Below are 24,267 nucleotides of genomic sequence, written 5' to 3' on the forward strand. Positions count from 1 at the left end.
TACGTTTTATACAATAAAATCTGTTTTTTGTATCGCCATTTTGAGTGGGGGCTAATTTTTTGTGGGATGAGGTGCTAATTTCATTGGTACCATTTTAGTGCACATACTACTTTTTGATCGCTTGATATTACACATTTCTAGCAGTTTTTTATTTTTATTTTTATGGCGTCCACCTGATGGGGTAGATCATGTGCTTTTTTATTTATATTTTTATAAAAATACTTTATTTCATACATGCTGTATTTTAATGCACTGAACTGTCAGCATTACACTGGCAGTTCTCCTATGAGACCCAGCCTGGGGACTGAACCTCATAGGACTCTGTAGCTAGCAGGCCACAAGGCATTGACAAGGCCTTGGACTGCCGTGGCAACCATCGGCCCCCCTGTAACCGCAGCGTGGGGGCCAATGGAGAGACAGAGGCAGCCACCTCCCTCTGTTAACCTCCTATATACCACGATCAGTAACAGCTGGGCCCCTGCAGCTGATCGAGCGAGCAGAGTTTTTTGTGCTGGTCCGATCAGTGTGCATCAATGAGGTCCCCTCCAATGGTCTGGAGAGGACCTTATTGACTTCTATGGGAGAGTTTTCTAGGCATGCTCTGTGACCTGTGCAGAGGTCATTGTACAAGAAAAGAATAGATAAACTTTGACGATCACCTATTGTGAATGGTGGATCCTCTCTTATCTATACACAGAGGTGATATCATTACAGGCAGGATTAGAATGACAGATAAGAAATTAACTGCAGTAAAGTGATCTGCACAGACCAAGAAGTGGTGCCTATTACTAGGCTTAGTTGCCAGATAGATAGCATAATCTGCTGCCCAGAAATGATAATTTAGGTGCCTACACGAACGACAGGATCACCTGATGAACAAGCGTTTTGCTCATTCATTGAGTGATCAGCAGGATGTTTACACGGGGCAGATTGTTAGGAACGAGAGTTCACGGGAACGAGAGTTCACAGTAACATTCATTCCCGATAATCTGCCCGAATAGTAAATTCAGTGAGCATGCTGCATGAACAGGGCTGTCAGACAAAAAAAAGGTATGACAAGTAAAACACCTTTTTAAGACAGGAGGACCATGTATACCACAAGCCTATGCCTTTATTTAACATTCTGAGGAAGGTAGAGGTACACTTTATTTGCCCTTATTTTTCCGCGATTTACCAAATTCTGCTAGAATTTCGGCACTAGGTCTTGTTAGAGAAAGTTTTTTACAGATTTCATTGCATTCTTTATGTTGAGAAGTGAAAAACAAATATATTCCGTAATTTCCAAAATGGATATTCATGGCTCCTGGCGTTTTTTCAGCTGAATGGATCTGTGGGTCTGTTAGATAAACGATTGCTTCACCTTTCTCACTTCCAGTTACCCAGCCTGTAAAAAAAATACAGTAAATTGCTGTGTTATTTGGAGACACAAAAAAGAAAATCCTTTACAGATAAACTATAAAAACATATATTGCAATATAAGCATACAAAAGTAACAGATAACATGTTTACATCTTATTCAGATCTAGATTTTAATAATTTACTGAATAACTAGCTATACAAAGTTATTTTGAATGACTGGACAATATGGCTACCATTATAAGTCCAATGGAGGTTACCACACAGATTTTCTTTAACCACCTCAGCCCCCCTAGCTTAAACACACTTAATGACCAGACCACTTTTTACAATTCTGCACTACACTACTTTCACCGTTTATTGCTCGGTCATACAACTTACCACCCAAATTTTACCTCCTTTTCTTCTCACTAATATAGCTTTCATTTGGTGGTATTTCATTGCTGCTGACATTTTTACTTTTTTTGTTATTAGTCGAAATTTACTGATTTTTTTTGAAGAAAAAAAAAAAAAGACATTTTTCACTTTCAGTTGTAATTTTTTTTTAAAAAACGACATCTATATATAAATTTTTCTCTAAATTTATTGTTCTACATGTCTTTGATAAAAAAAATGTTTGGGTAAAAAAAAAAAAAATGGTTTGGGTAAAAGTTATAGCGTTTACAAACTATGGTACAAAAATGTGAATTTCCGCTTTTTGAAGCAGCTCTGACTTTCTGAGCACCTGTCATGTTTCCTGAGATTCTACAATGCCCAGACAGTAGAAAAAACCTACAAATGACCCCATTTCGGAAAGTAAACACCCTAAGGTATTCGCTGATGGGCATAGTGAGTTCATAGAACTTTTTATTTTTTGTCACAAGTTATCGGAAAATGATGATTTTTTTTATTTTTATTTTTTTCCGTACAAAGTCTCATATTCCACTAACTTGTGACAAAAAATAAAAACTTCCATGAACTTACTATGCCCATCACGAAATACCTTGGGGTGTCTTCTTTCCAAAATGGGGTCACTTGTGGGGTAGTTATACTGCCCTGGCATTTAGGGGCCCTAATGCGTGAGAAGTAGTTTGAAATCAAAATGTGTAAAAAATGCCCTGTGAAATCCTAAAGGTGCTCTTTAGAATGTGGGCCCCTTTGCCCACCTAGGCTGCAAAAAAGTGTCACACATGTGGTATCGCCGTACTCAGGAGAAGTTGGGCAATGTGTTTTGGGGTGTCATTTTACATATACCCATGCTGGGTGAGATAAATATCTTGGTCAAATGCCAACTTTGTATAAAAAAAATGGGAAAAGTTGTCTTTTGCCGAGATATTTCTCTCACCCAGCATGGGTATATGTAAAATGACACCCCAAAACACATTGCCCAACTTCTCCCGAGTACGGCGATACCACATGTGTGACACTTTTTTGCAGCCTAGATGCGCAAAGGGGCCCAAATTCCTTTTAGGAGGGCATTTTTAGACATTTGGATCCCAGACTTCTTCTCACGCTTTAGGGCCCCATTTTGGAAAGAAGACACCCCAAGGTATTCAATGAGGGGCATGGCGAGTTCATAGAATTTTATTTTTTTGGGCACAAGTTAGCGGAAATTGATTTTTTTTTTCTCACAAAGTCTCCCTTTCCGCTAACTTGGGACAAAAATTTAAATCTTTCATGGACTCAATATGCCCCTCACGGAATACCTTGGGGTGTCTTCTTTCCGAAGTGGGGTCACATGTGGGGCATTTATACTGCCCAGGCATTTTAGGGGCCCTAAAGCGTGAGAAGAAGTCTGGAATATAAATGTCAAAAAAAAATTACGCATTTGGATTCCGTGAGGGGTATGGTGAGTTCATGTGAGATTTTATTTTTTGACACAAGTTAGAGGAATATGAGACTTTGTAAGAAAACAAAAAAAAATTTAAATCAATTTCCGCTAACTTGTGCCAAAAAAAATGTCTGAATGGAGCCTTACAGGGGGGTGATCAATGACAGGGGGGTGATCAGGGAGTCTATATGGGGTGATCACCACCCTGTCATTGATCACCCCCCTGTAAGGCTCCATTCAGACGTCCGTATGTGTTTTGCGGATCCGCGGTGTCCGTGTTTTGCAGATCCACGAATCCGCAAAACACATACGGACGTCTGAATGGAGCCTTACAGGGGGGTGATCAATGACAGGGGGGTGATCAGGGAGTATATATGGGGTGATCACCCCCCTGTCATTGATCACCCCCCCTGTAAGGCTCCATTCAGACTTCCGTATGTGTTTTGTGGCTCCGCAAAACACATACAGACGTCTGAATGGAGTCTTACAGGGGAGTGATCAATGACAGGGGGTGATCAGGAAGTTTATATGGGGTGATCACCCCCCTGTAAGGCTCCATTCAGACGTCCGTATGTGTTTTGCGGCTCCGATCCATGGATCCGTAAAACACATACGGACATCTGAATGGAGCCTTACAGGGGCGTGATCAATGACAGGTGGGTGATCAATGACAGGGGCATGATCAGGGAGTCTATATGGGGTGATCAGGGGTTAATAAGGGGTTAATAAGTGACAGGGTGCGCGCGTTCACAGGAAATCTCACGTCTCGCGAGATGACGCGCCGATGCGTGACTCTGTCTGAGACAGCCGCCTCCGGAACGCGATCCTGCGTTAGGCGGTCCGGAGGCGGTTAAAAGGCAAATCTGCCTATGCAGACATGAGGGAACAGAGAAGGTATCAATACATAGCTAGTCAAATTTAGCAGAGGAGCAGGAGAAAACTGGGTGACAACTTCTGTGACAACCAATAAGACCTCATTCACATGACCGTTTGGGTCTGCAAAACATGGTGCGGTCATGTGCAAGTAGCCAAACCTGAATGAAATACAGCCTCGGTAAGAGTAAAACTACTTTAGTTATTTATATCAATACTCAGAATTGAATGCTGTATACAATGAAGTGGAATTAAAACAATTCACACAGAATGACACATTCGAAATAAAAGATTATACACAGTTGAGTCACATTATTATGCCCACCAGCTAAGAACCAGAGTGAACGCTGCATACAGCAGGGACAGCCCCTAGATGGACTGGGAGTGACTCAGTAAGGTCTTGGTAGTTTGTCACACGTATGTTGAGCTATGCTGAGGATCTATAGAGCGGACACAACAATGAAGGTGGTCCCATAGATGCTCAACTGGGTTGCAGTTGGGGGAATTAGGCTAGTTTCACACTAGCGGCAAGGATCTCCAGCAGGCTGTTCCGGCGGGTGAACGGCCTGTCGGATCCGTGCTGCCGCTAGTGCACGTGTGCAACCGGACTACCGCCCCGGCTCCATTGACTATCGTTCTTTTATACCGGCCGCCTCTCGGCATGTTTGCAGTGCTGCTGCCGGAACTCCAGCCCGCCCCCATTATAGTCAATGTAGCCGGAGCGGTAGTCCAGGGGCACGCGTGCACTAGTGGCAGAACGGATCCGACAGGCTGTTCACCCGCCAGAACAGCCTGCCGGAGATCCTTGCCGCTAGTGTGAAACTAGCCTTAGGGGGTTAGGGTAGTACTTGGATGCCTTGGTGATAGTATTCCAACCAATGTTGGACATTTCTAGAAGTGTGACATGTTGAATTGTTTTGCTAGAAGATCCCACTTGCCCCAGGGAAGACAAACAGCGTGTATGGGTATATGTGTCACTGAACCAGTGTTTTAAACATGTTTGGTAGCCTGCTGGTTCCTTTTGGTGGACAGCTACTCCACTGTAATGTGTTGGTCCGCCCTTGCGCACCTTCATCGCCCACTTTCACCTCTCACATCAGTGGCACGTGGTGCTCTGCAGTTTTTACTTCGATTATTTACAATGGTGCCAGTTATCCACTCACCATACATTTTCACCACAACAGCACACGTAGTTAAACTGTGCAGTGTCAAAAATACTGCCACCCTTTACCCAAAAGCCAGTAATCATCCCTTTTTGCAACTCGGATAAATTGTTCTTGTTACCCATGACAGCAACGAGTAATGTGTGCACGCAGCCTATCACACACCTTATATACCAATCAAGCCAGCTCATGACATGTGACTTCCTTCATGAGCTACGCGCTGCCGATGTCGAAAGTAGGCAAGTGGTCATAATATTGTGAATTAACTGTCTATATATCAAATAATCACAGGGTACCACTTGACAGGTGGTACCCTGTGATTATACAATTTATACATACCATCCGTGTTTATTCTCCCTCTGACGGTATATCGTCTAAGCTGTGATTACTTAAATATAGATCAAAAAAACCAAAAATAACACCTCTTCTAGCACCCGTCATTTTATATACATAAAATATGTCAATAAAAAATATCCTTAGAAAAATATTTTAATGTGCAGTGTTACATAGGCAAATAAATGCAGAGGTCCAGGGCATGAAAGAGCGTGGCACTCTAACACATGCACTCATTTGTTTGCATGTAGTGTTACATAGTTACATACATCGAAAAAAAAGACCTCTCAGTTCAATTACATAACATTTATTGTCAGATTACTTATAACCCTTAGGCCTCTTGCACATGACAGTATACCCTCCGAGATATACGGTTCGTGAGCGGGCCATATGTCCCGGAGCGACTTTAATCGTGCGCATGGGAGTACAGAGTATCATAGATTACAATGATGCTGTGCACGTCGGGCCGCCAGCGGCGCTATTGTCCCGCACTCATATGATCCCGCGGGTGGCCCGATGCACACAGCATCATTGTAATCTATGATGCTGTGTACTCCCGTGCGCACCATCAATGCCGCTCCTTGACATATGGCCCGCTCAGGGACCGTATGTCTCGGAGGGCATACGGTCGTGTGCAAGAGGCCTTAGGCCTTTTGCACACGACCGAATGTATATTGCAGTCTGCAAAAAATTACAGATGACCTCCGTGTGCATTCCGTATTTTGTGGAATGGAACAGCTGGCCCCTAATAGAACAGTACTAATAGGACAAGTTCTATCTTTTAGCGGAACGGATATACGGAAATACGGAAACGGAATGCACACAGAGTACCTTACTTTTTTTGCGGCACCATTGAAATAAATGGTTCCGCATACGGACTACAAACGAAAACTGCAAAAACGGAACAGAAATAAAATACGTTCGTGTGCAAGAGGCCTTAATGGCACTTGCTATTAAATATGCAGTACTACACTACCCCAACCTCTTGTGGCAGAGCATTTCATAGTTTGGCTACTCTAACTGTAAAGAATACTTTCCTGTATTAAAGAGGTCCCTTTATATGGGACGATCATCAGGAAATACCAATGCTTGTTCACATTATTTGATCTGTGTAAATTTGTCAATGATCACACTATGAACAAGGAAATGCTCATAATTTGGTGAAAGCATTGTTGATGCGGCAGCCAAAATTATTTCCACTATAAATAGGATTCTGCTGCCCAGAAATAATAAATCTATACAGGGACAAACGATTGCTGTAGCTCTCACCTGGTCTCACCTTGGCAATAATTGCCAGTCTTCTCAGTTGACCCGTGTAAATGTCTTCTGTAAAGTCTTAAAGGTAACCTGTCACCATGAAAGTGTAATGTAAGCTACAGGCAGCATGTTATAGAGCAGGAGGAGCTGAGCAGATTGATATATAGTTTTATGGGAAAGGAGACAGTATAACCTGTATCTTATTCAATTAAATTCCTGAACATTCTGGGCTTTGAAGTCCAGCAGACGGTCCTATCAGTGACTGACAGGCTTCCCTCTATGACTGTGTATACAGAGATAGCTGTCAATCACTGATAGGACCGACTCCTTGCACAGAATGAGCAGGAATTTAAATGAATGAGATACAGGTTATACTGACTCGTTTCACGTAGAACTATATATCAATCTGCTCAACATGGTGCCTACAGCTCAGAATGCATTTTCAACACGACAAGTTCTCTATAAATCGAGTTCTTGTTCTTTGTATTGACTACACATTTATTTATACATGTAAATGACATCACTACTAAGGCGTCTTTTTTCCAAGTTACACAAGCCAAAATTTTCAAGCCTCTTATGAGAAACCTTCCATCCCAATTCAACAATCGGATTGCCCAATTCTGAACCCTTTCTAGCAGTCTAATGTCCTTTTTAAGCTTCTTTTATATTAGTGAATCAGAGACGTGCATTGTCCGTGTTCTCCATGGGCAGAACACGGAACCATTGAATTGAATGTGTTCATTCAGACTGTGGGTCTGTGGAAAAACAAAGCACATATGCGCTACTTTTGTTTGTCAGTGATGTGGACAAAACACGCCCAATGAAGTACATGAAAACCACTTACAGAACACAGATGGCAGTGGTTTTTCACTTAAAATTGGTAGGAGAAAAGTTGCCTTTTCAGCCTAGCAGAGCACGTTAAATATGGATGCAACATGGAGGGAAAAAAACGGACACAAGCACCAAACATGGACCCTTCATGGACATATTAACTGATCAAACACTGACCGTCTTGTCATAAAGATCATCTCAGCATTGACATGGATGTGTGAAAAAGGTCTTAGGGCTCATGCACACTACCCTATGTATTTTGCCATCCGCCAAAAATATGGATGACGTCTGTGTGCATGTGTGCATTCCGTATTTTGCGGAATGGAACAGCTGGCCCATAAGAGAACAGTCCTATCCTTGTCCGTCATGCGGACAATAATAGAACATGTTCTATTATTTTGCGGAACGGACATACGGAAACAGAATGCACACTGAGTAACTTCCCTTTTTTTGGGCGGACCTATTGAAATGAATGGTTCCACAGACGGTCTGCAAAAAAAAACGGAACGGACACGGAAAGAAAATACGTTCGTGTGCATGAGCCCTTATCCCATATTCTAGAGACTTATAGAGGGGTAATATCACTGTTGCTTAGCTTATTTATAAGTTGGATTAGAAAAAAGGCTTGAAATAAAAAATAAATAATATCTCACCCTGTAAATCCACCACGATGTCAGAAAAATATTCGTACGCAAAATGTCCAAAGGCCAAACCGTACTTTGTAGCTTCATACTCTGCTTTTACAGTTTCAGTGTTATTGGTAAGTTTCACAAATTCCCCAAGAATGTATGGCTCTGCACTCACACATTCCTTTATGCGTCTGCCTTCCAGGATCTGAAACAGTAACATTACATACAATGAGAACTGCTCCATATGTACTAAAACGGGTCACAGTCTTAAAGGGACTCTGTCACCAGTTTCTGACCCCCACTTTTAAAAATATGGTTCTGTGCATGGAGCCCTTGTGATTCCTATTGTGGTCTTATAAGATAAATCTGCTGGCTCATTTAGTTAAAAAAACATTTTATCTAACCTGTCAGTTATCTTGTTAAGGTGCCCAGGGCGTTGCTCATGGCTTGAAGATGCCGCCCGCCGCCGCCGTTCGTGCCCAGCTCCTCCTCTGCTCTCATCAGCGCCGCCTGAAAATATTTAGATACGCCTCCGGCTCTCCCTCACTCCCCCCTCCTTCTTTTCTAAGATCCCGCGCGTGCGCACAGGCCTGTGCCTGATGCGCCCGCGCGGACTTTTCCGTTCAGCCTCATTGAGCGAAGTGCGCATGTGCGGGCACTTCGCTCAACCTCCCGATAACGCGAACACTGCCGCACGCGCGGGATCTTAGAAAAGAAGGAGGGGGGAGTGAGGGAGAGCCGGAAGCGTATCTAAGTATTTTCAGGCGGCGCTGATGAGAGCAGAGGAGGAGCTGGGCACGAACGGCGGCGGCGGGCGGCATCTTCAAGCCATGAGCAACGCCCTGGGCACCTTAACAAGATAACTGACAGGTTAGATAAAATGTTTTTTTAACTAAATGAGCCAGCAGATTTATCTTATAAGACCACAATAGGAATCACAAGGGCTCCATGCACAGAACCATATTTTTAAAAGTGGGGGTCAGAAACTGGTGACAGAGTCCCTTTAAAGGGGTTGTTCCATCTGTGACATTTATGGTTTATCGCTAGGATATGCTATAAATGTCAAATACCAGCTGGTTCCACCTCAGGGATCTGCTCCTATCCTTAGAACAGGCCCCTGAAGTGAATGGTGTGTGCACTACACATGAACAGCTTCCTCTTTATTCACTGGTATAGATCTCAGAAAAATATCCAAGCAAGGACACTTGACTATTTTGGGAAGTCCCATAGCCGCACAAGAGCAACAACTTCTCCATTCACCACTTTGGGACCTCAAAGCGAAGTGAATATTGATTAGCTGGGCGGTGCTTCAAACGGCAGTTGTGGTGAGGCTGGCTGGGCGCAAGTTGAGATTAAACACCGCCCCTTGGGCAGATTGAACACGATGAAAGCAGGTTATAAAACTTCTTTTTACTGTATTTATAAGGTGGACAGGGGGGATACTTAGATGATTCTAATACACTTTATATGACCTGTACTGTCATATATATATACCTAAATATGCTTTTTGGGCCTGTTGGTGTGCCTTTAATCACGTCCTCCTAATTTACCCCAAAATTGAAAACAATCTTTCATAACTGATATAGTATATTAGTAGGATGCACAGGATGGTTGGTACACCAAACAGGGTGCTCTCAGTCCCGCAGCGTCACCCCACTGCTGAAAAAACACATTTTCTAATCTTTCATAACTGCTTCTGGCTTCGTGGTTGGAGCCTTATTGAAGATTTTTTTTTATTTTTGCCTATTTTTGCTTATTATTTTCTAATCAACATCGCTATATAAAGTCTTATTTTTTTGCAAGACAGGATATATTTGTAGCATCGTTTTGCAGTGCACATAAGAAAGCATATAGCCCTTTAAGGACCAAGCCACTCATGATGGTTACATTTGGAGGCCACTGTTTTGTTTTCATTTTTACTGTGTCCATGGCACTATAAAAAGAACATGTTAATGTTATTTTGCGGGACAGTACGGGTTTGTATTGTATATTTTTTTATGTGTTACATAAAATACACATCCATAGTAATTTAGGACATGGGAACAAAAATTCTATATATTTTTTTATATAGAAATAAATTCTATATATTTTTTTATATAGAATTTTTTTACAATGAGAAAAGGAAATTATTTTATTTTTTTTACTTTTTTAAAACACAATTCTGCCACATGTACGGGCATATTACAAAAGGAACATTTCAATTTCTAAAAGATCGCTGTCTTAATCATTGACTTTCTAAAAAAAAACTAAAAACTCCATAGGTTTGTGTTATAACATAGTAATAGTGTTGTTTACTAGAGTAGTCTTACCAATAGAACAGCAGACGGGACATAGAATATCTGTGTAGGGATATTTAATCCATACAATCTTTTGTTGAATTCTGTGACATAGAACTGAGCAGTCATCTGACGTTCAACATCACAGAAATGGTAAAGCAGTTCCTTGTTTTTTTTGTATGCTTTTCCGATGTACCTTGAAAAGGGACAAAGATAAATCAAAGACAAGCAAAAAATTAAATAGAACAAGCAAATGAACCAACAGGGCAGTATATCAGAGTAACCATAGGTGCGCTGATTATTCTATGAACCACTTTTTTTCAGTAGTCCGGCAATTAAGGGAATCTGTCAGCTCTAAAACAACCCCCAAACTAGAGTAAGCGGTGTATACCGTAAGTGGCGCGGAGTCTGGTTATGTAATTTGTATCTCCATGCTCACTTGCATTCAGACACTATGCACCTACAAACCTGCAGTAAATTGAGTCCTCTCTATTATGGTTTCGGACCCCCGCTGATCAGATGCTGATGATCTATCCAGAGGATAGATCATCAGTTTAAACAAACTGCAGAACCCCTTTAAAGGCTATAGAAACCATTGTGCATTGAAAATCAATAAACCCACTGTAATGCAGCACATAATAAAATTGCACTTATTTGTTTATTGGTATCAGCTTTGCTTCACACACACTCAGAAATGCTCTGATATGATTTTAACTCACTGTTGTCATCTCCTGTAAGGCTCTGTGGGCTTTCCAGTTGCTCTGGTCACATGGCCTGTCCCATGTCTGTTGATTTCACATTCACCAGAACAGCTCTGCTTCCCCTCCCTTCTCTGAGATAACAAAGCCATGTCGCCACAGCTCTCAGCCACTTACATACAGACTGCTTGTATGCTACAGCTTGTAATCAGCAGATCTATTTCTCACTTTCCATTCTGTAGAAAGTCCATTATTTGTAGCTAGCAATAGATATCTCTGCTGATAACGTTAGTGCAGCGATCTACAGTCAGAACCATGGTGTTATAAGCAGGATATAGATCTCATTACTCTCACTACCTGCACTCTCTACTGAATACAGTATTCGTGTGCAGTCCCACACAGATTAGTATAGTGTGACGATTACTGAGTGAATAAGGCTACTTTCAGACTAGCGTTTCTATTTTCCGGTATTAAGATCCATAATAGGGTCTCAATACCAGAAAAAAACGCTTCCGTTTTGTCCCCAATCATTGTCAAAACGTAACTGAACAGAACAGAATGCTCCAAAATGCATTCTGTTCCGTTTGTTTGCGTTACCATACCAGAAAGCTGCGGTTTTCTTTCTGTTATCTGCAAAGAAAAGGGGGTTAGTCAGCACATCCCAATGCGCAGGTGCAGGTAGTATTTAGTCTTAGGTTCCCGTCTTACAGAGATCGCCTTGACGTTCGGCAGACGGGCTCAGATGGTTTTGTACAAAATGCATTTGCCAAGCATCTCACTTTATAAAAAGTATTTTTTGTGACTATGGCATTATTGTACTTTATCTGGTTTGCAGAGTGCTGTTGCATTGTCTTTTTTTCTCTATATTTCTTTCCATTATGGGATGCGGAGCAAGACGCAATGCAAGTCAATGGGGACTGATCCTTTTTCTCTGCCACAATAGAAAACAGATCTGTCCTCCATTGTATTTCAATGGAGTTCATGATGGATCCGTCTTGGCTATGTTAAATAGTGGTGTATACCGTAAGTGGCGCTGATCCGTTCATAACGGATGCAGATTGTTGTATTATTAGTAACGGAAGCGTTTTTGCTGAACCCTGCGGGATCCAGCAAAAACGCTAGTGTGAAAGTAGCCTAAGACACACAATGCTATGTACTCATATAAGTACACAGTGGGGGAGATTTATCAAAACTAGTGCAAAGGAAAACTGGCTTAGTTGCCCATAGCAACCAATCAGATTCCTCCTTTCATTTAGTGAGTGAATAAGACACACAATGCTATGGGCAACTAAGCCAGTTCTACTTTACACCAGTTAGAAAAATGACATTATATATATATATATATATATATATATATATATGTATAAAAATGACAGCACTCTCAAACACTTTATTCACCCCTGTGGTCACAATGTTTTCAGCTCATTCATAGAGCCTTTTTTCAAGCTATGAGCTGAAACGTTGCGACCCCAGGGTTGAACAAAATGTTTTTCTTTTCACAAATTTTTGGGGAGAGTGCCGCTATTTTTTTAAATTCTTATATTGTCCTGGATTTGTTGCCGGATCCATTGGCATGCACTTCCATATTTATATTTGGCCTGCTGTGCTGCCATTGTGTATATATACACTCACCTAAAGAATTATTAGGAACACCTGTTCTATTTCTCATTAATGTGATTATCTAGTCAACCAATCACATGGCAGTTGCTTCAATGCATGTAGGGTTGTGGTCCTGGTCAAGACAATCTCATGAACTCCAAACTGAATGTCAGAATGGGAAAGAAAGGTGGGCTACAACAGCAGAAGACCCCACCGGGTACCACTCATCTCCACTACAAATAGGAAAAAGAGGCTACAATTTGCACGAGCTCAACAAAATTGGACTGTTAAAGACTGGAAAAATGTTGCCTGGTCTGATGAGTCTCGATTTCTGTTGAGACATTCAAATGGTAGAGTCCGAATTTGGCGTAAACAGAATGAGAACATGTATCCATCATGCCTTGTTATCACTGTGCAGGCTGGTGGTGGTGGTGTAATGGTGTGGGGGATGTTTTCTGGGCACACTTTAGGCCCCTTAGTGCCAATTGGCCATCGTTTAAATGCCACGGGCTACCTGAGCATTGTTTCTGACCATGTCCATCCCTTCATGACCACCATGTACCCATCCTCTGATGGCTACTTCCAGCAGGATAATGCACCATGCGACAAAGCTCGAATCATTTCAAATTGGTTTCTTAAACATGACAATGAGTTCACTGTACTAAAATTGCCCCCACAGTCACCAGATCTCAACCCAATAGAGCATCTTTGGGATGTGGTGGAACGGGAGCTTCGTGCCCTGGATGTGCATCCCTCAAATCTCCATCAACTGCAAGATGCTATCCTATTTCTAAAGAATGCTATCAGCACCTTGTTGAATCAATGCCACGTAGAATTAAGGCAGTTCTGAAGGCAAAAGGGGGTCCAACACAGTATTAGTATGGTGTTCCTAATAATTCTTTAGGTGAGTGTATATATATGTTGTGGGGATTTGCTCTGGTAGACAGGCTTGCGGACGCAGTACAGAGGCAATGACAACGTCTTTAACTTAAACAGTGCAGTGCTTTATTCACACATACGTAAAGGGACAACAACAAAAAAAGCTGTTTCAGGGAAAAACAGTTACCTTAAGTCTGGTGTTTGTTCACACCAGGCTGCAGCACATAAGTCCTTGGGTGAAGCAGAAGTCCACGTGCTTTTTCCCAAACAATATAGCAGGCCTTAATCCCAGCCCAAACTCTCAGGCTCCAACACCCAGACTGACAAAGCTCAACTATTAGATGGAGGATAATCCACCCAGCTGAGACTGCTGGCTGGGTTTTTATCCCAAACCAAAACCTGGCCTGGAACGTGGGGAACAGCCACCCACCCTGAACGTGGGGAACAGCCACACTAAATAATCAATAATGTCAGTCAGGACTAGCTGCGGCTGACACTTACAATTACCGGCTCTTACCTCACCGAGGTCTGGAACCTCAGTGACGGCCCCTTGAGCTTTCCTACAAAATATATATATATACAGTTAGGTCCATATATATTTGGACAAAGACAATATTTTAAAAAAATTTTGTTCTGTACATTACCACAATGGATTTTCAATATAACAATTCAGGTGCAGTTGAAGTTCAGACTTTCAGCTTTAATTCAGTGGGTTGAACAAAATGATTGCATAAACACATGAGGAACTAAAGCATTTTTTAAACTCAATCCCTTCATTTAAGGGGCTCAAAAGTAACACAGATCTGCGACTAAAAAGCTGTTTGATTATTTTCATCTAATTTCCATGTATTTTGGTGTTCTGAAAACAAATAAAATATTTAAAAAACTCCTAGACGTCATGTTTTGCCACAAAATGCTAAATTGTCTTCAAATTTATAAAAAAAAATGTAAATTTTTGGTATTTATTTATATTATGGGTTTTTAACAAAATTTTAAGTCCAAATTACTATTAATTAATTCACATAAGTGCATTTAAGATATAAAATGCCCCCAAAAACTTAAAGGGGTTGTCCGAGTTATGTAAAAAAAAATATAGCACTGTAAATCTGATGGTCAGCAATATATACATAAGCTAAGCAAGTTTTAGGGGAAAACAATTCTATTTCCTCATTTCGCTAGTTCTCTTCTTGGCCCTTTGTTGTTATTTGCAGCTAAACAATCTCTGCCCCTCCCCCCTGCAAAGGGGGTGAATGCAAGTGCTGCTCTGAGTGACATGTCTGACTACTGGGATACTCAGCAGCATGCTGTATGTGTAAGCCTCAGCCCTGAAGTCTGTGCTTCTAATGGTAGAAGGGGTTAATCTTTCCTGAAGAATCCAGTGAGAGGGAGACACAGGGCAGATAGCAGCAGCTCCGGTCAGTGCAGGGGGCGTGGCCAGCACTGTGACGTCTCGTGTACAGACACAGAGCTGCTCTCTACTGGAGTCCACACTTGTGCACGAATCATCATCAGGTTCTTGGTTCTAGTCTGTTCACACTTTTTCATCGCAGTTCGTGTTAGCTTATCATTCTTCAAACATTATGTTATGGCTCAGCGAAAGTGTATTTATTCGCCAGACAGTTTCTGTTTCATCTGTGGTGAATATACAGTGTTGAAGCAACAGCAGAATATTACAGACTTTGTGAAAAAAGTATACTTCACATACTTTGGACAAAAAATTGGAGATCAAGATAAAGTTTGGGCGCCTCATAAAGTGTGCAAACGGTGTGTTGAGGACCTCCGAAACTGGTTCAAGGGTAAGAAAAAATCTTTCTGTTATGGGATTCCTATGGTATGGCGATGTGAAAGGGTTTAATTCCAAATGAAAGCATTCCATTTCATACCCCAATCTTCACTCAGCAATTCGCCCCACCCCTATGGCACAGATATACCAGTACCCAAGCCCCCTGCTACCTTGGAAGAGATACCTAGCTCCGATGAAGGTGAAGTCATACCTGAACCAGATGACGAATCAAGTTCTGACTTTGAAGATGATACAAGACCAAAATTGTTTTCTCAGGAGGAAATGAATGATTAGGTAAGAGACTTGAATCTTCCGAAAGATGCCGCTGAGTTACTCGGATCAAGGCTGAAAAGCAGGAATTTATTGTTGCCAGGAGTGTCATCTTCATGGTCCAGACATTGTGAAAAGGAGTTCGTTCCTTACTTTGCCTAGAAAGACAAGTTGGTTTATTGCATCGATGTCGAAGGTCTGATGGGTCAATTTAAAATCCAATATGATTTAGAGCAATGGCGTCTTTCTATAGATTCTTGAAAAAGAAGTCTCAAAGCAGTTTTACTCCAACGGTGGTTTTTACGCTTCCATACCTGTAGGTCATTCCGTACACTTGAAGGAAACCTACGAGAACTTGTAATTAGTTCTTCGTAAACATAAATATGAAGACCATGGTTGGCAAGTGTGTGGAGACTTGAAGGTCTTGTGCATGCTGCTCAGGCAACAAGCTGGGTATACCAAATACCCTTGTTTTCTGTGTCTATGGGACCGTCGAGACTGACAAAATCACTGGAACAAGAAGAGTTGGCAGCCGAGGGTGCTAACAGTCGGTGAAAAAAATGTCCTCCGAGAAACTTTGGTACCTTCCCATAAAGTTCTTCGACCACCTCTCCACATAAAATTGGGATTGATAAAGTAATTCGTAAAATCACTTCCAAGAGATGGAGAATGCTTCAAATACTTGGTCACCAAATTTCTAGGCCTGTCGGAGGCAAAATTGAAGGAAGGTGTGTTCGTCGGACCAGACATTAGAAGGCTTATAGTTGATCAAGAGTTTGTCAATGCCATGAAGGATCCTCAAAAAGAAGGGTGGATTGCATTTAAAGAAGTCGTACCGAAATTTTTAGGCAATAACAAAAGATCCTCACTACAAAAACATCGGATGAATGCTGAAAGCATTTCAAGCTTTAGGGTGCCTGATGAGTTTGAAAGTGCATTTCCAGCAGTCCCACCTTGACTACTTTCCTGAAAATTTGGGAGCTGTGAGTGAGGAACAAGGTGAACGATTTCACCAAGACATTAAAGAGATGGAAAGGAGATACCAGGGAAAATGGAGCATTACAATGATGGCAGACTACTATTGGATGCTTCAGAGAGACATTCCAGATGCTACTCACAAGCGTAAATGCACCAAGAGAAGCCTCACAGGGAAGAAGAATCCAGTTTAGTGTGTGTAGGTGAGCTCATTTCAGTAAAAAAAAAAGATTTTCATAAACAAATTGTAATAAAACTTTAATTTTATAAGTCTATTTCCATTTATTTTGAGGTATTGCCTTATTTAACATAGCTACCTAAATTGTCAGGAAACGTGATGTCCTATGACAAAATGGAGGTCATTTTTGGATTCAGCGCACCAAAAAACATAAAGAGTATGTGGAATAACCAAAACAGATCTTGAACTTATTTTTTCATTACAGGGGCTCAAAAGTAACTGGACAAATTAAATAACTGTAAATAAAATGTTAATTTCTAATACTTGGTTACGTCATTTATTGGCGCAAATATACACTTGCATGTTGGGCTATACTCAGCATATTTTCCTTCTTCTGGTGTATTACACGCACAGCAGTGACTTTTTGCAATACCACTATTGCATTATACTCGGTTCTGGAGGCTTTTATCCACACTTCTCTGCATTTCTTGATTTTTATCATGTATGTCATTATATTTGTTCAATAAAGAATCATGTAGTAACTATCAGCGGTTTTACAGATGATGTGGTATGCTTTGGATTATGAGCTGTACCATGCCTCTGCCATACTTTTTTCTTTCAATCATTCTGGTAGAGGTTGATTGATCTTGGTTTCATCCGTCCAAAAAATGTTCTTCCAGAAGTGTGCTGTTTTTTAAAGATGTTTTTTTTTTTTTAGCAAAGTCCAATCTAACCTTCTTATTCTTGAGGCTTATGAGTGGCTCGCACCGTGCAGTGAACCCTCTGTATTTACTTTCATGCAGTCTTCTCTTTATGGTAGATTTGGATATTGATATGACTATATCCTGGAGAGTGTTGTTCACTTGGTTGGCTGTTGTGAAGGGCTTTCTCTTCACCATGGTAATTATTCTGCGATCATCCACCACTGTTGTCTTCCGTGGGTGTCCAGGTCTTTTTGCATTGTTGAGGTCACCAGTGCTTTCGTTCTTTCTCAGGATGTACCAAACTGTAGATTTGGGCACTCCTAATAGTGTAGCAATTTCTCGGATGGGCTTGTTTCACCTGCATGGAGAGCTCCTTTGACCGCATCTTTATTTCTCAGCAAAATATTCAAAATGCAAGCACAGCACCTCAAATCAACTCCAGGCATTTTATGTGCTTAATTGAGAATGAAATAATGAAGGAATTTCCCACACTTGCCCATGAAACAGCCTTTGAGTCAATTGTCCAATTACTTTTGGCCCCTTTAAAAACAGGGTGCCAAATGCCGCGAAGCCGATGCATGCGCATTAATTACTGTGATGCCGTACAAGGAATGGGCATCGCAGTGCGCATGCGCCGGTCGACGGACTGAGTGCGCAGGCGCGGGATCTCGGCGAAACAACAAGTTAGTAGATAGGTGGTCAGAGGGAAAGGATGGGCGGGCGGAGGGAAGGAAGGGGCGGGGAAGCAAAAAAAAAAAGCCTGAGCTAGCAGGGCACCTACGAGGGTAACGCCGCCCCTGGGCACTTGCGAGCCCTCATTTGCATATGTTACAAAGATGTTTTTTGACGGTTTTATAATTCCAGGATTGATGCTAAAGGTAACGTTTTTATTAACTGTAAGCATGCTAGAAAGCTATGGGAAAGGTTAAAAATGTTAAATGCTGATGACAGACTCCCTTTAACAGTGACTTTCACAGTGACCGCTCCTTTAACAGTGACTTTCACAGTGACTGCCCCTTTAACAGTGACTGCCCCTTTAACAGTGACTTTTACAGTGACCTCCCCTTTAACAGTGACTTTTACAGTGACTTCCCCTTTCCAGTGACTTTCACAATAACTGACCCTTTAAGATATAATATATATATATATATATATATATATATATATATATATTATGCTTTTTATGAGGCAAGGTAACCAAAAAAATGGCTGTTATGGCACAGTTTTTATTTTTTACAACGTTGATATGACAGGTTAAATCAAGTGCTATTTTTATAGAGCAGGTCGTTATGGACGTGGCGATACCGAATATGTGGATTTTTTTAAATTTTATTTTACACAATAAAAGCATTTAAAAAAAATATGTTTTATGTCTCCTTCTGAAAGCCATATTTTTTTGACGATTGTCACTGGTAGGGTCTCATTTTTTGTAGGATGAGATGACAGTTTGATTGATACCATTTTGGGGCACATATGACTTTTTGATTGCGTAGTATTGCACTTTTTGTGATGTAAGGTAAAATATGTCTATTTTAAAAATGTTATCTCGGTTTAACACAATAAAAGCATTTCTGAAAAAGAAAATCATGTTTTTGCGTCTCCATTTTCTGAAAGCCATATTTTTTCATTTTTTGGGCGATTGTCTTATATAGGGGATCATTTTTTGCAGGATGAGGTGACGGTTTGATTGCTACTAATTTGGGGTACATATGAGTTTTTTTATTACTTTTTATACCATTTTTTGGGAAGTGAGGTGGGCAAAATTACAATTCCATCATATTTTTATTTATTTTTATGGCGTTCACGGTGCGGTAAAAATAACGTGATCCTTTTATAGATCAGTTTGTTATGGACGCGGCGATACCAAACATGTTTAGTGTTTAAAGGGCTTCTGTCACCCCACAAAAGTCTTTTTTTTTTTTTTGGGGATAGTTACATTACTTATAGCGCGATATAGGAGAATATAATCTTGTCACTTACTTTCATGCGGCCGTTTCTTTAGAAAACGAAGTTTTATAATATGTAAATCCGGTCTCTACCAGCAAGTAGGGCGTCTACTTGCTGGTAGCCGCAGCAGAAAACCGCCCCCTCGCCGTGTTGATTGACAGGGCCAGCCGTGATCTCCTCCTCCGGCCGGCCCTGTCAGTATTTCAAAAATCGCGCGCCTCTGTTCATTCGGCGCAGGCTGCGCCGATGACGTCTTCTCTTTCGGTGATGTCATCGGCGCAGGCGCACTGAGCGAGTTCTGAGGAGACGAGCCTCCTCATCTCAGAGCGCCTGCGCCGAATGAACAGAGGCGCGCGATTTTTGAAATACTGACAGGGCCGGCCGGAGGAGGAGATCACGGCTGGCCCTGTCAATCAACACGGCGAGGGGGCGGTTTTCTGCTGCGGCTACCAGCAAGTAGACGCCCTACTTGCTGGTAGAGACCGGATTTACATATTATAAAACTTCGTTTTCTAAAGAAACGGCCGCATGAAAGTAAGTGACAAGATTATATTCTCCTATATCGCGCTATAAGTAATGTAACTATCCCCCCCCCCCCAAAAAATGACTTTTGTGGGGTGACAGAAGCCCTTTAACTAATATATGTGTGGATATAGGAAGAAATTACATTTTCTTTTAACTTTTTTTAACTTTATTTTTTTTACACTTTTTTGACCCGGACCCACTTGGTTCTTGAAGTTCTAGTGGGTATGATGGCTCTACAATACACTGCAGGCTGTCAGGCTGACATTCTGCTGCGCTCGGACATACTGAACGGGGAGAAGGAGGGGCTCAAATATACCATGGCAAGCCGGATGCCTCCCTCTAGTAACCCTCCTAGCATCGGGACGCTGCCACGGTAGAGCAGCGGCCCGATGGTTATCACCTTCCATACAAGGAACATGGCATGGAAGAGGTTATGTCTGCCATTTCAAGCAGAGTGTCAGCTGTATGTGACAGCTGACACTCTGCACCACTCGGCCATCATGTTGAGGGGAGATGGTGGAGGGAGGACTGCTGCTGGGGAGGGAGATACAGTGCGTGCTCCCATGTGGAGACAGGAGGAGTTACAGAAAATCTGTCAGATGTAAATTAATTGATAGCAGTGCATAGGAAGCACATGCAGCTGTAGAACAAAAATGAAAAAAGATAATGAAAAACACAACCAATTGGAGAAATGACTTTCTCCACAAAATAAATTAATTAGTGTAAAAAAAAAATTATTTTTTTTTTACAAAGGTGTCCATAGCCAATAAGCTCCGGAGTCCTCTCAATGCATTTTACTGCTGGATTGTTTGAGGGCAGCGTTGGAGTGCAAGTGAGTATGAAGATAAAAATGACATTACTGGACGCAGCGTCACTTACACTATTCACCACTTACTGAAGTTTGAGAGGTGTTTCGTAGCTGACAGATTCCCTTTAAGGGATGTCGTCAGGATAGGTTGGCAGAGCATGCACTCAGAAGCTTGGTGCCTAGGGCAGGTGCCAACAAGGGCAGCACATTTCTGGTCCTGCTGAAGGAAAGTCTAGCTACAGTAATGTATATACAAGATAAGGTCTGTTACATACCTTCCCAGAGTCTCATCCTGGTGTAGAAAGTGGATCCAGAAAGCTATTCTTTGCTTGCCTTCCTTTTTAACATCCACATAATCTCCAATATGAACAACTGTTTCCTGGGCTGTCCAAAGCTCAGATTTTTTTGAAAACTTGAGAAGCAGAGCATCTACATATGATACAAAGAGGTGACACAACTGTCACATGAGGAGTAGAATATCACAAAAATAATATATTTTACAGTTGACTGAACCTCCTTTAGTTCAGTGCATAAATAAAACAAAGAAAAACTCAAATTTGAACAGTTTACACAGTAAATCTTGACATTTCTGCAACTGAAAATCAGTTCCTTTCTTTTAAATAGGGTTGCTTTGGCAGAAAACATATGTATTTTTGCAAGACCCATTCAACTGAATGAAACGAATTTCAGTTGCAGAAATTTCTGCAACAAATCTGTTGCATGTGACTACTCTGAGGGCTCTTCCACGAGTGAGTTTTCTGTCCAGATGTGATATGTGTTGTGAACGCATAGCCTTCGGACTAAATCCTGACCCATTCATTTCAATGGGTTTGTGCACATGAGTATCATTTTTCACACATTCAGGAAATATTTCAGCATGTACTATATCATGCATTTTTCACACAGCTCTGGCTCCATAGAAGTGAATGGGGCTTGCGTGAAAAACAGAAGGCATCTGCATGCAATGCGTTTTTTACTGATTGTGGCTAGGAGATATAGATGTTATTCTTCAGTTTTTCTTCACGCACATGAAAAACACATACTGGATACGATCCAGACAGAAAAAATGCAATTGCAGAAAAAAAAATGATTGAACTTGCATGCAAGACCATCAGTTTTTTTCATGAACAGATCCTGACACAATCCGTCAGGGGAGGAATGGGAACTTAAAGTGGCACTGAAATTTTTTTTAAAAGTGGCCCCATGTTGTAGGTGGGTCCAAACTGACAGAAGGCAGGGCAAAACAAGTAGTCAGGGCCAACACAAGTAGGCAGAAGTAAGCAAAGCCTAGGCTGCAACACTTTAGTTCAGCACAAAATACTGCTGCCCTCATCACAGTGTTCTATTGAAACACCATCCAGTGGATGGAAGGGCACCTGGGCCGTTAGCCGGGTGCATACGTACCTGATGCTCTGCCTCCTACCATTAATAATTACGCATCCAATTGGGTGGCCCACTGGACATCAGCCAACTAGGAGATTTCCCTGTAGGGTCTATGGCCATTCTGACCCTGCAAACCATATCGCTTGTATTAAAGGGGCCTAACTTCCACTGGTAATAACAGCAAAAGATGCAAATGTCACATATAAATCAATCATACTTTATTATTGTAGATTGTTTGATATAAATCACTAGAGAACTTTTCCTGCTGACAGTAAAAATATAGCGAGTCTTTGTCTAAAGTAGATTAAAGACGTTTTCTGGGCTAGGCTAGGATAGGTCATCAATAATCGGTGGGCGACCTATACCTGCCACTGATAAGCAGTTCCTTCAAGTGAAAAGGAAAAGGCTGAATACTCAGAGCAGTCACCATAAAAAGTATGGTCTTCTGAGTATGAACCACCTCTGGGACCCCACACCTATCTCTAGAACAGAGCCCCCAAAGTGAACGATAGCGCACCATGCAAGTGCGGCCTCTCTCTATTCCATTCTATGGGAGTTCCTAAAATAGCCAAGCTATTTCCAGCGATGCCTAGAAGTGAATGGCGCGGTGGCCCCCCCTCCATTTGTTTCTATGGGACTTCCAAAAATAACGTGAATGGAGAGCACATCGTGCACCCACACCTACAGTTGCAAGAAAAAGTATGTGAACCCTTTGGAATGATATGGATTTCTGCACAAATTGGTCATAAAATGTGATCTGATCTTCATCTAAGTCACAACAATAGACAATCACAGTCTGCTTAAACTAATAACACACAAAGAATTAAATGTTACCATGTTTTTATTGAACACACCATGTAAACATTCACAGTGCAGGTGGAAAAAGTATGTGAACCCTTGGACTTAATAACTGGTTGAACCTCCTTTGCAGGGCCGGTTCTAGGTGAAATGGGGCCCTAGGGCGGAAAACAATAAGGGGCCCCCCCCACATGGCACACAATAGAATTATATATATATAGTAGTAGTTGTGGCCGGTGCTGGGGGCCCCTAAGGAGTCGGGGGCCCGGGGGCAATTGCCCCCCTTGACTCTATGGTAGCACCGGCCCTGCTCCTTTGGCAGCAATAACTTCAACCAAACTTTTCCTGTAGTTGCAGATCAGACGTGCACAACGGGCAGGAGTAATTCTTGACCATTCCTCTTTACAGAACTGTTTCAGTTCAGCAATATTCTTGGGATGTCTGGTGTGAATCGCTTTCATGAGGTCATGCCACAGCATCTCAATCTGGTTGAGGTCAGGACTCTGACTGGGCCACTCCAGAAGGCGTATTTTCTTCTGTTTAAGCCATTCTGTTGTTGATTTACTTCTATGCTTTGGGTCGTTGTCCTGTTGCAACACCCATCTTCTGTTAAGTTTCAGCTTCTGTTAAGCTTCATTTTTCCTTCGATGATAGCAATCCGTCCAGGCCCTGATGCAGCATAGCAGCCCCAAACCATGATGCCCCCACCACCAGACTTCACAGTTGGGATAAGGTTTTGATGTTGGTGTGCTGTGCCTCTTTTTCTTCACTCATAGTGTTGTGTGTTTCTTCCAAACAACTCAACTTTGGTTTCATCTGTCCACAGAATATTTTGCCAGTACTGCTGTGGAACATCCAGGTGCTCTTGTGCAAACTGTAAACGTGCAGCAATGTGTTTTTTTGGACAGCAGTGGCTTCCTATGTGGTATCCTCCCATGAAACCTATTCTTGTTTAATGTTTTACGTATCGTAGATTCGCTAACAGGGATGTTAGCATATGCCAGAGACTTTTGTAAGTCTTTAGCTGACACTCTAGGATTCTTCTTCACCTCATTGAGCAGTCTGTACTGTCCTCTTGCAGTCATCTTTACAGGACAGCCACTCCTAGGGAGAGTAGCAGCAGTGCTGAACTTTCTCCATTTATAGACAATTTGTCTTACCGTGGACTGATGAACAGCAAGGCTTTTGGAGA

General features: G+C 41.7%; 1 protein-coding gene across 6 annotated transcripts in view; it reads right to left on the bottom strand.

Annotated features, from left to right (window-relative positions):
* Nucleotides 1-1,084: 1,084 nt before the first annotated feature.
* The window catches only part of ALPK1 (alpha kinase 1), a 195,214-nt gene continuing 172,031 nt past the window's right edge, over nucleotides 1,085-24,267 (bottom strand). For all 6 annotated transcript variants that reach the window (XM_044301796.1, XM_044301770.1, XM_044301788.1 and 3 more), the window contains 4 exons: nucleotides 21,170-21,323; nucleotides 10,562-10,724; nucleotides 8,277-8,457; nucleotides 1,085-1,384 (listed from right to left, as the gene is read on the bottom strand). In XM_044301796.1, the coding sequence (XP_044157731.1) occupies nucleotides 1,146-1,384; nucleotides 8,277-8,457; nucleotides 10,562-10,724; nucleotides 21,170-21,323 (737 nt within the window). In that variant the 3' untranslated portion in view covers nucleotides 1,085-1,145. The remainder of the gene's footprint in view (nucleotides 1,385-8,276; nucleotides 8,458-10,561; nucleotides 10,725-21,169; nucleotides 21,324-24,267) is intronic.

Source organism: Bufo gargarizans, chromosome 1 (assembly GCF_014858855.1).
Source record: "Bufo gargarizans isolate SCDJY-AF-19 chromosome 1, ASM1485885v1, whole genome shotgun sequence".
Taxonomy (NCBI): domain Eukaryota; kingdom Metazoa; phylum Chordata; class Amphibia; order Anura; family Bufonidae; genus Bufo; species Bufo gargarizans.